At 40.0% G+C, this 13,517-nt stretch overlaps 1 protein-coding gene across 1 annotated transcript; it reads right to left on the reverse strand.

The window, feature by feature from the left end:
* Positions 1-6: 6 nt before the first annotated feature.
* LOC135427451 (paired box protein Pax-6) lies at positions 7-1,788 on the reverse strand. Its single transcript, XM_064680971.1, has 2 exons — positions 1,396-1,788; positions 7-871 (listed from the first exon to the last, which is right to left on the reverse strand). Exons 1-2 carry the CDS (start codon positions 1,600-1,602, stop codon positions 230-232), a joined length of 849 nt encoding a protein of 282 aa, XP_064537041.1. The 5' UTR covers positions 1,603-1,788; the 3' UTR covers positions 7-229.
* Positions 1,789-13,517: the final 11,729 nt, after the last annotated feature.

Below are 13,517 nucleotides of genomic sequence, written 5' to 3' on the forward strand. Positions count from 1 at the left end.
GCCGTTATGCAATTTATCGACTTTCGATATGCAATCGAAAATCGACTCGCGATACAAAAGGAAGGCGCACATTTGAACTCCAAGATAAAAACGAATACGTTAAACTTTAGTCTATGTTTATGTTTTAATTGTGTCTGTAATTTCTAATACAAAAAAAAGGAATATATTAACTGAAATGCAGATTAACATAACATGCATAAATCATTGCTCGTTATATACACTTTCAGGTCTAGTGCACCCCATTCGAGGTCTGCTGTGGCTGTATCGCCGCCAAAGCTGCCGCCTGTTGTTGCTGCTGCTGCTGCTGCTGCTGTTGCTGTTGCTGTTGTTGCTGCTGTTGCAATTTGCTGCTCTGTGAGAAATCTATGCAGGCACCCGAGGTCAGATCTATCTCCTCGGAATCGGAGCCGTCAGAGCCCTCATCGGAGGTAGGGGCGAGGGCAGCCATGCCGCCCAGATCCAATTGAGAAACACCGTGCGCAGTCGGCTCCTTGTACAGCTTCAGTTCCGTGTAGGTTTTCGATAGCTTATCGTGCTCGGACTGTGAATGCGCTGGCTGCTGTTGCTGCTGTTGGAAAGCTGGATGCATCATTGTAAAATTGCTGGCGGCTTGTCCACTGGCCAGGGGCACATCGTTGCCGCCCACGTCATTGATCATTGCATCCTTGCTGCCTGGTGTACCGCCCGCAGATAAGTTCTCTGGCATTTGATTGTTACCATTGGCCGCTGTTCCGTTACTCTGCCTATTTGAACCGCCGCCGGCTAGGACTGGCGGCGTGCCCAGACTGAGGCAGCGCATCCGCCAAGCATCTTGCAGCAACTGGAGGCGCGCCTGCTTACGCCACTTGGCGCGACGATTTTGAAACCAAACCTGCAACAAAAAGTATCGAACGTTAACAACTTGGCCCTAAATATATGACAAACAGCTTTCTGTGTGTGAGTCCGGACAGGACATTCCAAAAATAAACGGGTGTATATAAAAAATTTGTATCTGACACCGATCGTGTTTATGCTAAGCTCTTTGTTATTATTACAACTAAGAGAACAGAACAAAAATAATATTTGCTATACGGTTTCACGAATAGTTCAATTTATAGATTAATCCCACCAATAATTAAATGTGTAATGAAATTAATTTAATATTGTCTTTGCACGCGTTTTCAAGGAATTTCATATTCGTAGCATATACAAAAGTAGACGAAAATCGATAGAGACTTGGAAGAGGGGAGTCCTCGGGAGTCCTACTTGCACAGGGTAGTTATCAAAATCATAGCATCAAGAAGCTTTTATTTGTTTTTCATTGCAACTTCTAGCATGTGGAACGAACTGATGCATATAGATGGGCATCCAACGGCACCTGGGCGAACGTGCGATGGTTTTGCCGCAATGATTCACCTGGACGCGCGCCTCGCTGAGGCTGATGCGCAGCGCGACCTCCTCGCGCAGAAAGACATCCGGATAGTGCGTCTTCTGGAAGAGCGCCTCCAGTTCCTGCAGCTGCTGTGGCGTGAACGTGGTGCGATTGCGGCGCTGTCGCCTCCGGCCGAACATGTACTCCGTGAGCAGATCGCCCGGCAGCGGGGATATGAATGGACCAGCCATCAAATGTTATTATTTTTAGCAAATCGCTGCAAATTATTCTATTTTTAGAAATTTGATTTCTTTCACTGTTGCCTTTAAAAAATGTTTAAAAAAAAGTTGTGAACACAGCACACGTAAAATGAATAATTATTTTTTAAAACGCACGTTAGTTGGCGCCAGAGCCATAAAAAAAGTTGACTTGCGAACTGCGCGTTTGGCCAGCGACTGCGGAAGTGCAGGCTGCGTCCTTTGGCTTTTATGCCGTCGCAGCAGCAGCCAAGTCAGCTAATGTATATGCCCATACATATGCAAATATATTTCTGTTTGTGTGTGTGTGTGTGCTTTTCGGTTTGTGAGAGTTTTATTGTGGCTGCGCCTGCGACTCGTTGCGTTTGTGAGAATATGTTCTTAGTTGAGGACACAATATTTACAGCAATGCATTGTAAAATGCAGCTAATTGATTTTCGCACATGCAAACTTGGAATTGGCCATTTCGTTTTTCACGTGACAGCTTTTGAGCCGAAAAAAAGTGCTGCTCGGCTTTGGGCGGTACCTTAAAAATGTTCATTAACATAATTATGTTAGGCGCGCATAACATAATTATCATTAATATTTTGGCATCTGCAGCTGGAACACTCGCTCTCGCGCTTGCTCTGCTTCTGAATTCGCCGCTCGCCGTCTCACTCGCGTTGGCAACCACTTAGAACGACAGGTGGCAAGGAGCGCGCGCAGCCTCCGTTCGCTGCGCTCGCTCATTCGCTCGTTGTAAACATAAACAAATATAACACACAACAATATAATGCACACTCATCCATACACACTAACACACACACACACACACGTGCTGAGTGCTTGGCTTTTATTGAGAACACTCTCTCACTCACCAACACAGTCGCATGCTGATGCCGCCTCTGTTGCTGCTATTGCTGTTGTTGTTGTTGTTGTCGTTGCTGTTGTTTTGCTAGCTGCGTCGGGTTTTATTGTTTTCTCGTTTTGACTTCGTTAAATTACGGCACAAGCACAAAAACCTCATAAGCGCCGTTGCCTTTACGGTTTGCATGCGGAAATGGAGGCGGGCTGTGGCAGCGCAGTTGGGTAGGCTACGAACCGCACCGTGGCACGAAGAATGCTGAAAAGTAGGCAATGGTTTTTAAATGGCAATTTAAATTATATAACAAATTATTGAAGATATAACTGTTTCATCACGAGCTTCTTGCTGTATGGCATAATCATTGCAATAGAAAAGTAACCCACTTGTTTTTGACATGCTCGCAAAGTTCTTAAAAACTAATTAATGAGGTTTATTCAATGTATATTTTAAATATATATGCATATAGTATAACTAAATAAAACATCCACTGATCAAAAGCAGCAGCTAAAGATAAATACAAGATATAAATACAAATACAATACAAATATAAATATAAAAGACTAAATTACATTTGTAACGGTTAAATGTATATACAAATAAGTATTCAGATTTTATTTAAAAATAAAAATTGTTTTTCTAATTTGCTTCTCATTTTCTTTACAATATAAACTCAATCTATTAACCCAACTTCAGGCAACTTACTTAAATGCTTAAATTTTTCATTAATTTTTGTTATGTTTTTAAACAGATTCTCATAATCTCGGCGCATTTATAAAGTCGTTGAAATAAATAATATAATACCTTTCCAAGAGGTAATATTCATCCGATTTATCGAAGCATGAATAGATATACTTTATTATGGATTTGAATTAATTAAGGCTAATTTAGTTAATAAAACCGTGTTTGATGTTTAGTGAGGAATGCTTTAAAAAATATTCATTGTTTTAATCGCACTTGTCCCACTGTAACTGATTGTTGTTACACATGTGTGCACATACATATATAAATCTACATATATGTGTGTATCAGATGCACCTGTGAATAATAAAATTCAAATCACTTAATGCTGCCAGCATTTGCAGAAACGGCACCAACGTCGTCAGCTAAACAATACGGCAACACCCCGTTCACACAGACACACACACAGGATACAGAACGAGTCAGAGAGAGAGAGAGAGAGAGAGAGAGAGAGAGAGAGTGATTGAGCTAGAGCGAGCGAGACAGATAGAATGTGAGGGAGAGCGATAGAGTGAGTTGTTGTTGTTGTTGTTGGTTTTTCATAGCTGTTGGTGCTGCTGCTGCTGCGATTGTGGGTAAGGAAAAGTCAGTAAGGCGCATAAAAATGAGGTTGCCACCACAGCTGATGCCACCTGGCAGTCGCACAGAATAGCGGATACAACAATAACAATATCAACAATGCATACATGCGAGCGCAGCTGTATGTGTGCGTGGGTGCATGGCTGCATGGGTGCCTTGGTGCCTGGGTGTGTGTGCGGCAACAAATGAAGGGATGTAATTTTCTCATTTGCATACATTGTTTTCGTCGCTGTATTGTTGTTGTTTCTGTTGCTGTCGGTTTTGCTTGTGTGTATTTGCCTGCGCTTGCGCTAAAATTATATTTATTTATTAATACTGAGGCATAGGCGTGGCAGCAGCCGCCCTCCCATCCTTTCAGCCTTCCTTGCCCGTATTATGCTCGTGTTGTTGTTTTATTTCATTTGCTTCTTTTGCGCCGAAGCCAATCATAAACGAGCACTGCTCACTCTGGCTGTGTGTGTGCGTCTGTTTGCGTGTGAGGGTTGACCAACGAGATGAACGTCAGCGTTGACAGCGTCTTATTGAAATTATGAAAATGATTTCATGTTTGCCTTTTGTCTTTGGCAGCCTGGCAGCTGCCAGTCTCCACCCAGTTTCACCGCCCACCGCCCACTGCCCGCCATTTTTAATTTTGTAATTTGATGCTGTTGCCTGTTACTGTTACTGTTGCCTGTTACTGTTACTGTTACTGTTGTTGTTGCTACTGAAATTAATTAGGGAGCAGGTTTCACCTGAGCATCGAGCTAAGCTACCATCTTTTTGTTTCGTTTTTATTTCGTTGCTGCTGCTAATCTGTGTTTATGCGTGTGTATGTATGTATGTGTGTCCATTGTTTTGTCGCGCTGATTGGTCTTTCACTGGCTACAAGTGCCTGTGCGAGTGCGCCGCTTTGTTTTGCTATCTCGCTTCCACTTGCTGCTTTGCCTGTTAATTATTTTTTTTTGTAGCGCGCCGCTGTTGTTCTTGTAGCTGCATTTTGATTAAATATGCTTGCAGCACGTGAAATAGATATATGCGCATGCAAGCACACACACATACACACACACGCACGCACACATATGTACATACGTACGTGAAGTAGTTTTGAACAAAATGGCGTCCCGGCTGACTATTATTCATTGCATACTTTCGGAGCGTGTATATTGTTTAATTGATATCGTCTGCCTCTAACAGACTATCTTTCTGTTTATCTGTGTTAATATAATTTGGAGTTTTTTGTTTATTTTTATAACAAATAAGGATTAGCAAAGCAGAGTTTTGATCCCAATTTTAATTTACTTGCGCTTAATGTTTCTCTTAACAGAAGGAAAGCTAATAATGCTCTAAGGATAGGTTTTTGTAGATTCTGTAACAATTGAAATTAAAGAACGAGGATCTGGGCTCAATTCCCAGGCTAGTCCGAAACCGGAGGCCAGTACAAGGGCTTCAAAAGTAATTAGTTTAATTATTCGTGAGCTATATACATAAGTACTTACAACTATAATAATAATAATATTAACAATATTAACAACCCCAATTATAATTATAATTCATCATTATAAATTCATCCCATTCATTGCACTGTCACATGCTGAAGCCACTGTCAATTTAAATTGCCACAACTTCTGTCATTGCCGTCAGCCAGATGCGTCTCGTATGCTGAGATCTTCTTGCCACATCCTTTGCCGCAGCTCATGTCATCTGGCAGCGGCAACGGCAACGGCAACTGGAACAGGAACTGCAACTGCAACGGCATGTGGCAAATTAGCGCTCAATGTTAACATTTGCCCACATTGTTACGTTGTGTTAATGCATTTGAATTTTTCTTACCCGACTGCCACATGAGCCCCGACGCAACAACTGAAACTGGGCGCTACAAATAGTAAGTCCTTTACGACTTTATGCAAGAAGCTGAATAAATTGTGCATTAAATAAAATTCATTGGCATGAGTTTAACAATTTTAAAACTCTTAAAAGGATATTTTTTATAATTATTATTACGCAAAAATGTAATCAAATAAATAATGTATATAATATAAATATCAAATAAAAGCTAGGGTGAAAAATATGTGAACTCAAGTAAATAAATTTAATTGTTTAGAAATATAATAAAATCAAGAAACATTTAAACAGCCTCCTGATTATATTTAATTAGAAAAACAAACAAATTGCTCCAGTAAAACTGATTCTGCATACATAAAAACTGACTTAATTTCAAGAAGAAGGTAATTTATAAGCTTTTGATTTTGAAAACATAAAAACTGACTTAATTTCAAGAAGAAGATCATTTATAAGGTCACATTTGGATTAAGCTAAGTTTTAAGCTCGGTTTAATTTGCTTATCTTTAGAATTGTAGAATTAACAAATATACAAATTATATAAGAAGTTGGTTTTTTGATACTTTTCTTGATTTCATTGAGATGAACCGTTAGTTGGCTTTAAGCTAATTAAGTGCTGTGTATCGCGATGTGCCCATCTCTAGCTGCCGATCAAGCTGGCTGTGATTGTTCCAGTTCTTTAGTTCCAATTCAAATGAACTTGTAGCGTACTCATAATTTCGTGTTTGCTGCAGAATTTGCGGCATTTGTTGTTGTTGCTTCCCTTTTTAATTACTTTTTGTATTTTCTTCTTTTTTTTTCAACTCATTTTCTTTTGTGCCATGCAGTCAACCAGCAGCCTGGCAGGCGAGTCCTTGCTGCCAGGATTTATGCAACGGTTGGCGGCGTCGTCATCATCGCTTTTGTTGTTGTTGTTGTTTCTTTTGCTTGGCTGCATTTAGCATAAATTCAGTTTCATCTCATTTCAACTCATCTCGTTCTCGTTCTCGTTCTCGTTCTCGTCCTGTTCGTCAACGTTCTCCTGACAGACAGCCGCCATGGGCAGGCTCACTCTGCTCCGCTCTCTGCTGCCCGCCGCCCCTCTCCCATCGCCCGCTGCCCGCTTGCTGAAAATGACATTGTAACGATGCAATTAGTATTATGAAAATATTTCTCATGTTGTGTTTTTTCACTTTTCTTTTATTTATTTATTTCTTTTTTTGTTTTCCTTTTGTTTTGTTTTTTTTTTTTTATAGTATGTTTTGTTGTTGCACCCATTTAGCGTTATCCCCGACAGAGCCCAAAAGCTCAGGCGCAAATGTTGTTGTACTTGTTGTTGTTGTTGTTGTTGCTGTTACTGCCAGCCACACCCGCGTCCTGCCCCCACCCCCTCCCTCCCACCACCTCTTCTCGCATAGCTAACTTCAGGCGCGCCGTGTGCTTTTGTGTGGCGCTGATTATAATTTTGATGTGCCTGTGCCTTTGCCTGTGTCTCTGTCTGTGTCTCTGTCTCTGTCTGTATGTGTGTGTGTGTGTGTGTGTGTGTTTTTTAATGCATTTTCCTCTTCTCTCTTTTCACCTGCCTTTCAGTGTCTCTCTAACTTGCTGTTGTTTTTCCCATTGCATTTGGGCGCGTGCAAAAAATGTAATTAACTTAATGATTTTCATAAAGTGCGGTCTGTGCAGGCGCCACGGCAAGAGACGAGCCGGATGCGGGCTCGGGGGCTCGGTGAGAGGTGGGCATACCTGGCGGGGGATGGAGGGGGCTGCGTATGCTCCCTGCAGCGTCAACATTATTGGGGCAATTAAAATGATTACAAAATGCAGTGAAAAATATTCCGAGGTGTCGGGCTTGTTGTTAAGTAGTCCTAGTTTCATGCGTAATGCTCTTATTTTTTCCTTTTTTATTCTGTTGTTTCATTCAAAATTTCCATTGGCAGATTCAGCTTCGGCAACCGTCAACCCTCCTGTCCCTTGTTTTGTTCTCCTTTTTACATTTTCTTTTTTCATTTGCAATGACAAATCATAATTAAAAATTCGAATTAACCACCGTCTTCAGTCACACCACATGATTTGGCAGCCAGATCCGCATCCGCATCCGCATCACCATCAAACGCAAATTTCATTGTTGATTTCTTTCAGCTCGAATTTTAGCCCCTGGCTCCCTCCCTTGAGGCACAAACAAAGGGACAAGCTCTAAGATGAGTAAATCTATTGTGAAGATCTTGGTATTTGGTATTCCGGATTCTGGGCTTGAAACCAAAACTCCTTTAAGTTTGCTTAGGAAATAAAAGAGACTGCATTTTGGACCATTTTTAAAACAATCTTAATCATTGAGCTGGGAATATTAGAAATATTGCATCGAATTTTTCTCGGAAAGTGCCCATAATTCTAAACAAGTCTCTGAAATTGTTGTATCTAGATAATTTGAATGCATCATTTTGCTTGTGTTTCAATTATAAACTATTTAGAAACTACATTTTAAGCGGTCTTCTTTTATGTATATCAATCACTTAGACAATTGTCAAGGGAAACTTGGAAGAAATTAAGTTAGTTACAATGTTTTCTTTTCAAATCAATAGTTTACGATCTTTAATGGCAACACCATGCACAAAATTTAAAGTTGGAGTTAAGGAACCTATATCTTCGTTCTGTGCTTTTTAATTTAAATTGTCGTACTTTATTTTAGTTTTAAAATAACACAAAGAGAAATGTTTAGCATTAACTATTTCAACAATATATATAGCAAATGTTCTTTATTTTTAACTAGCGGGTATTACCCGGCCTTGCCCGTTGCACGTATAAAATGAATTTTCTCAAAAAGCTTTAAAGGTTATTTTGACACTGATCGGACGGTAAACAAAAAACTTGCATACAACCGTTTTTCGCCAAATTACCACAATTGCGTGTAGAATTGGGTATTTGCCCAATCGCTGAAACACAAGAGTTTCATACAAAGGTTTTTCGCGATTTTTCCACACTTGCGGGTGGAATTTCCCGAAACCCCTCAACGTGCAGCTACATCACATAAAGTAACTACAGTGAACATTTCAGCTTCCTAGCTCTTACGGTATGGGCTGTGCGTTGATCACCAATCAGTCAGTCAGTCAGTCAGTCAGTCAATCAGTCAATCAGTCAGGCAGTCAGGCAGTCAGTCAATCAGTCAGCCAGTCAGTCAGTCAGTCAGTCAGTCAGTCGGTCAGTCAGTCAGTCAGTCAGTCAGTCAGTCAGTCAGTCAGTCAGTCAATCAGTCAGTCAGTCAGTCAGTCAATCAGTCAATCAGTCAGTCAGTCAGTCAGTCAGTCAATCAGTCAGTCAGTCAATCAGTCAGTCAGTCAGTCAGTCAGTCAGTCCGTCAGTCAGTCAGTCAGTCAGTCAATCAGTCAGTCAGTCAGTCAGACAGTCAATCAGTCAGGACAGTTTTATATATAGAGATTACTGCGAAGTGTTTTGTACAAAGACTTCCAAGCTATTCCTTCTATTGAGCTCTATGATAGAGTATTCCGATGCCGATGAGGCTTGTAAATGACAAGTTTGGTTAAATGTTTAAATACGAGAACTTAACAAACTAAACATTTGACTATATCATATCGTGGTTAGATACGGCAGGGACTTGGAGTTAAGCAAAAAAATGTGCTGAAGAACTTTTTAAAGTAGAAGGAGTAGCTTGCACAGAAACAGACAGTAGAAAAGCGGACATTGCTATATCGACACGGTTGTTGATATTGATCAAGAATATACAAATCTTAAGGAGTCCGAGGCGTTTATTTTAATGCGTTACTCATTTGGTAACAAAAGTGAGCCTTAACGAGATCATTTACGCAGATGGGGAAAAAGGTAGTTTCTCTTTAGCGGCTAGCTCTAGAATCTTAGGGAACCTTGAACCAGCTGACGGTTCTAACCAACAACCTGACTTCAAGTGCGTGCATCTGGCTTTTCATGTCAATGAACCCATGAAGTTTTTATATATTCGCAAGATTTTAATTCTAAATACCTAATTGGCCGCATTTCTGTAAGCCCGTATATATTTTCTGATAGATCCAGCAGAAAGAATGTTTAAGAAAAAAAGATAGAGCAGCTGGACTAAATTTCGATCTCCAACCAAAATTGTCTTCTGCGAAATAGATGAAGTCCAAGGCTGGGCTCTAACTCATATGTGCCAGGTATTGTGTACCTTTGTATTTATGTTTATACAAATAGAATTGTAAGTTCTTAGCTAAATATCGATCGACTGTTAGCCAATTCGTTGACCGTAGAGAACTCAAATTTGGGCTGAACTAATCAAATTAGCCGCAATTCGTATGCGTATGCGGTTATTTAAAAAACATTAGGATACGCCTGGACTGGTTTGCTGATTGAGATTTGGGGCCAATAAAATGCATATTGAAACTCAATCAAAATTGCAACAAAATGCATTTTCATTATATTTGTTTGGGCTGTTTCATAAAAAGCCTGGACGAGCACGCGCCGGGTGGAGGAGACGACGCATGCCGCAATGCAAATGCAATCAATATAATTGATATATGTGTATATTCACATTTTTGTGTGTGTGTACGTGTGTGTGCGTGTGTGTGTGTGTGTGGCTTCCACTGAGAATAGTCAGTGAAAATACCTTGGTAAATGTATAAAATGCGTTATAATTTACAAAATTGATTTGCAAAATGGAATTCTGTGCTGCACTCCTCTTGCCCTCTCTCTCTCTCCGTCTATCTCTCTCTCACACACTCTAGCCTGTAGCTGTCTTTGTTTGCCGCTCTCCGCTCCTCTGTGTCCGCCATGTTGATTTATTAAATCTGAATGTGGCAACATCTACGTTTCCGCCGCCCGCTCTCCGGTTATTACCATGGCCCCGAGACAATGCACACCGGCAGAGCATTCATTGTTTACCGAAAGCGAGCCATAAAACTACTAAACAAAACAGCCCCGCCCCTATTACCCCAATCTGCCCATACGCTTGCCTCTCTAGCCCGCCCACAGGCAGCCGCGCGCAAATGCAGTCAGGCGAATGCATGGGGAAGATATTTTTTTGGGGCGGTTTGGGGGAGAGGAGGGCTAGGGGTTTGGGGCGGCTGGCTGCGGCAAAAATTAATCAAAACATTGCATAAAGCCAGCAAAAATAATAACAATAACAATGTTGAGTGTCAGGCAAAAAGAGCCGACAGCGCAGAACGTTGACAGAACGCCAAGCCGAGCCAAGCCAAGCACCCCAACCTCCCCCCCTACCCAGAAACAGTTACCCACCAGCGCTCTCTTTCTCTCACGCTTAGCCGCCCGCTCTCATTGTGAGTATGATGATGATGATGCCACTGACACAAAAGCAACAAACAACTGTCGACAAGGATCTCATTTGTTATACTGATTATGTTGGCGCCTTGCGACAAGCACTAAGCAAGACAGAGGGCGAGAGAGAGAGAGAGAGAGAGAGAGAGAGAGAGAGAGCAGCACATTCATGCTGAGCGAAAGACGGAGACAGCGCGGCAGAGAGAGGGCATGACAGAGAGTGCTGAGAGCGGGTACCGTTTCGTGTGAGGGGCTAGGCAGCATGTCAAGACAACAGGAAATAAGAACAAGGAAATTTATGCAAATCCCAGACACACTGTAACTAAGATGCTCTCGATTGGCCACGTGCACAATGTGAACAAGAGTATATTGGTTCAGTGGAATGTACATATATGTATATGCATATATATATATATATATATTCGTATTGGATATTAAGTTAGGATGATATAACTACACCCACTGGCCACTGGCCACCTGGCGAGAAAATCTATACTTTTCACTGAAAAGCTCGTCTAAAGATTGATCAAAAGTCGGGTTATCTCTATAAATGTGTGAGAGAGTATTACGCAGTCGGTTGCAATCGATTGCAACTTTCTTGCCAGCCTTACTTGTTTCATATGCAGTAAACTAGCGTAACGATGTGTCCCATAAGCCGAAATACAAGTTTAACAAACTGAAATGCAATTTACCTCATGCTTCAATTCATTAAGCATTATACATTATGCATTATTCATTATTCATATTCACATTAAGCTTAAGACTGATTTTTATATCACTCGAAGTTTGCTAAGATCATAAAAGAAATTCTAACCTCTCAGTTATTTTTATAAAGCATTGAAGAATTTTGAACCAACATTTCAGAACAAACTATTCAAACTAAACTTAGCTTAAATTTAAATTCTACACACTATGAGAAATATTTAATATTCAAGTTATATATTCTCGATCTTGCGCAGCGGTAAATCAAATAACTTTACCTTCAACCTAACATACAAAATAAGTCAAATATATATAAATAGAAGCTTACGCTGGAAACTTTCTATTCCTGTTGATTTTGATTGTAACTAACTAAATTTAGTTATTATTTATTTTCAAGAACTTAATTTTAGATAACTCTATATCCGTTTACAAATAAGATACGTATCACGAAAATCCTTTTATTTCATCTGTTTGCGATTACAAATCGTATGAGATTTGTGAAGGAGCCAGCACATGGAGAGCATGACATGCACATCCACGTCCACATCCACATCCACACGGACGCAGGCAGTCAGGTTTACGCTAGTTGGCAGCCCAGCCGGAATGGGATGTTGCCCAGTCTGTGTCCCGTTTGTGCCCCAGCTCCGCAATCCGAAACTTTGCCCGTTGTTTTGTTTCTTCTGCTTTAGTTTGTGTTGTTTTTACCTGCAACAAATGTAATCATAATACCTGTGTAATCAGGACTTTGGCTCTGCAAATCAACCCAACTTCGTCGATTTGCCAACATCTGTGAATACAGGTTTTGATATAAACCTTGGTTCGTCACATGCTTAACTGTGTTTTACCTACCTTGTTTTAGCTACACGCTCTAACTAAGTTTTTCTCACTATCTCTCTCTCTCTCTCTCGCACTCCCGAACGAGAAAGAAACAAGCTTTTATAATAATTTCATTTGTTAATTATCAATCAAAGAATTTGTCAAAAGTTTTGGAATATCTCAGGTGAATATAATCCGATATTGGAAAGATAATTAAGGAGTCTCATTTGATATTCAAGAAATGAAAATATAATATTTGACCATATTTGACAAAAATATCAAGAGGTTACCTCAATATAATGGTTAAATAAAGTCAAAAAAAACAAAAAATTGAAAAAATTCGCCATTAGAATCGTAAGGATCACGAACATAGATAGTCATTTAAATATTGCCTGGGTAACATTACAATTCCTACCACAAAATGAACCGGTTTTATAATCCACATTTGTATAAAGTTTTTTTGGAATATCTCGGGTAAAGTCAGATTGTTGAAAGATGCAACATTGTAAACTTGTAAGGATCACGCCTATCGATTGGCATTCAAAAAACCAAATTTTAAATTTTTAATTTCCAATAATTAAGCAGAAATCAGGTCGGTTCTGAAATCGCACATTTTTTGATGATTTTTTTGTATATCTCGGGTAAATAATGTCTTATTTTAGAATGCTATTCCTTTTCAACTATTATTTCGCATTCAATTAAACTAAAAATCGAGAGGGTTAATCAAAGTTTTTGACAAAAAACGATTCGTTTGTAATTTCAAACATTTTTGATGCTTTTTTTTAAATATCTCGATCAAATATTGTCCGATTTTGGAATGATATGCCACTTTGGGATCGTAAGGATCAGTACCGTCGATTGGCAATCAAGAAATAACAAGTAAAAGGTTCTAGTCGGGAGCTCCCGACTAGGGGATACCCTGAACCCTCTTCTTCCAACATGCGATAGGTATAAAATGAAAGATAATTGATATATATATACTATTCTAGAAGCTACATGTCAAGTTTGGTGACTCTAGCTCATATTATTTGCCGAGATTGCTCAAAAAACAAGATTTCGATATCGATTACTTGAAACGGGACAAGTTATCGAATATCGGAAACAATCTCGATCTGCGCGGGCATTAGGAGGACCTACAGCTAAAATTCAAGTC

This window comes from Drosophila montana, unplaced genomic scaffold (assembly GCF_035044405.1).
Source record: "Drosophila montana isolate Dmon_TW-CO22-7 unplaced genomic scaffold, ASM3504440v1 contig_2178_1, whole genome shotgun sequence".
NCBI classification, from domain to species: domain Eukaryota; kingdom Metazoa; phylum Arthropoda; class Insecta; order Diptera; family Drosophilidae; genus Drosophila; species Drosophila montana.

Coding starts and splice junctions, on each gene's coding strand:
- LOC135427451 (XM_064680971.1), bottom strand. CDS start 1,602: ATGGCTGGTCCATTCATATCCCCGCTGCCGGGCGATCTGCTCACGGAG. Junction 872..1,395: donor TCAGCGAGGCGCGCGTCCAG/GTGAATCATTGC, acceptor TTTTTGTTGCAG/GTTTGGTTTCAAAATCGTCG.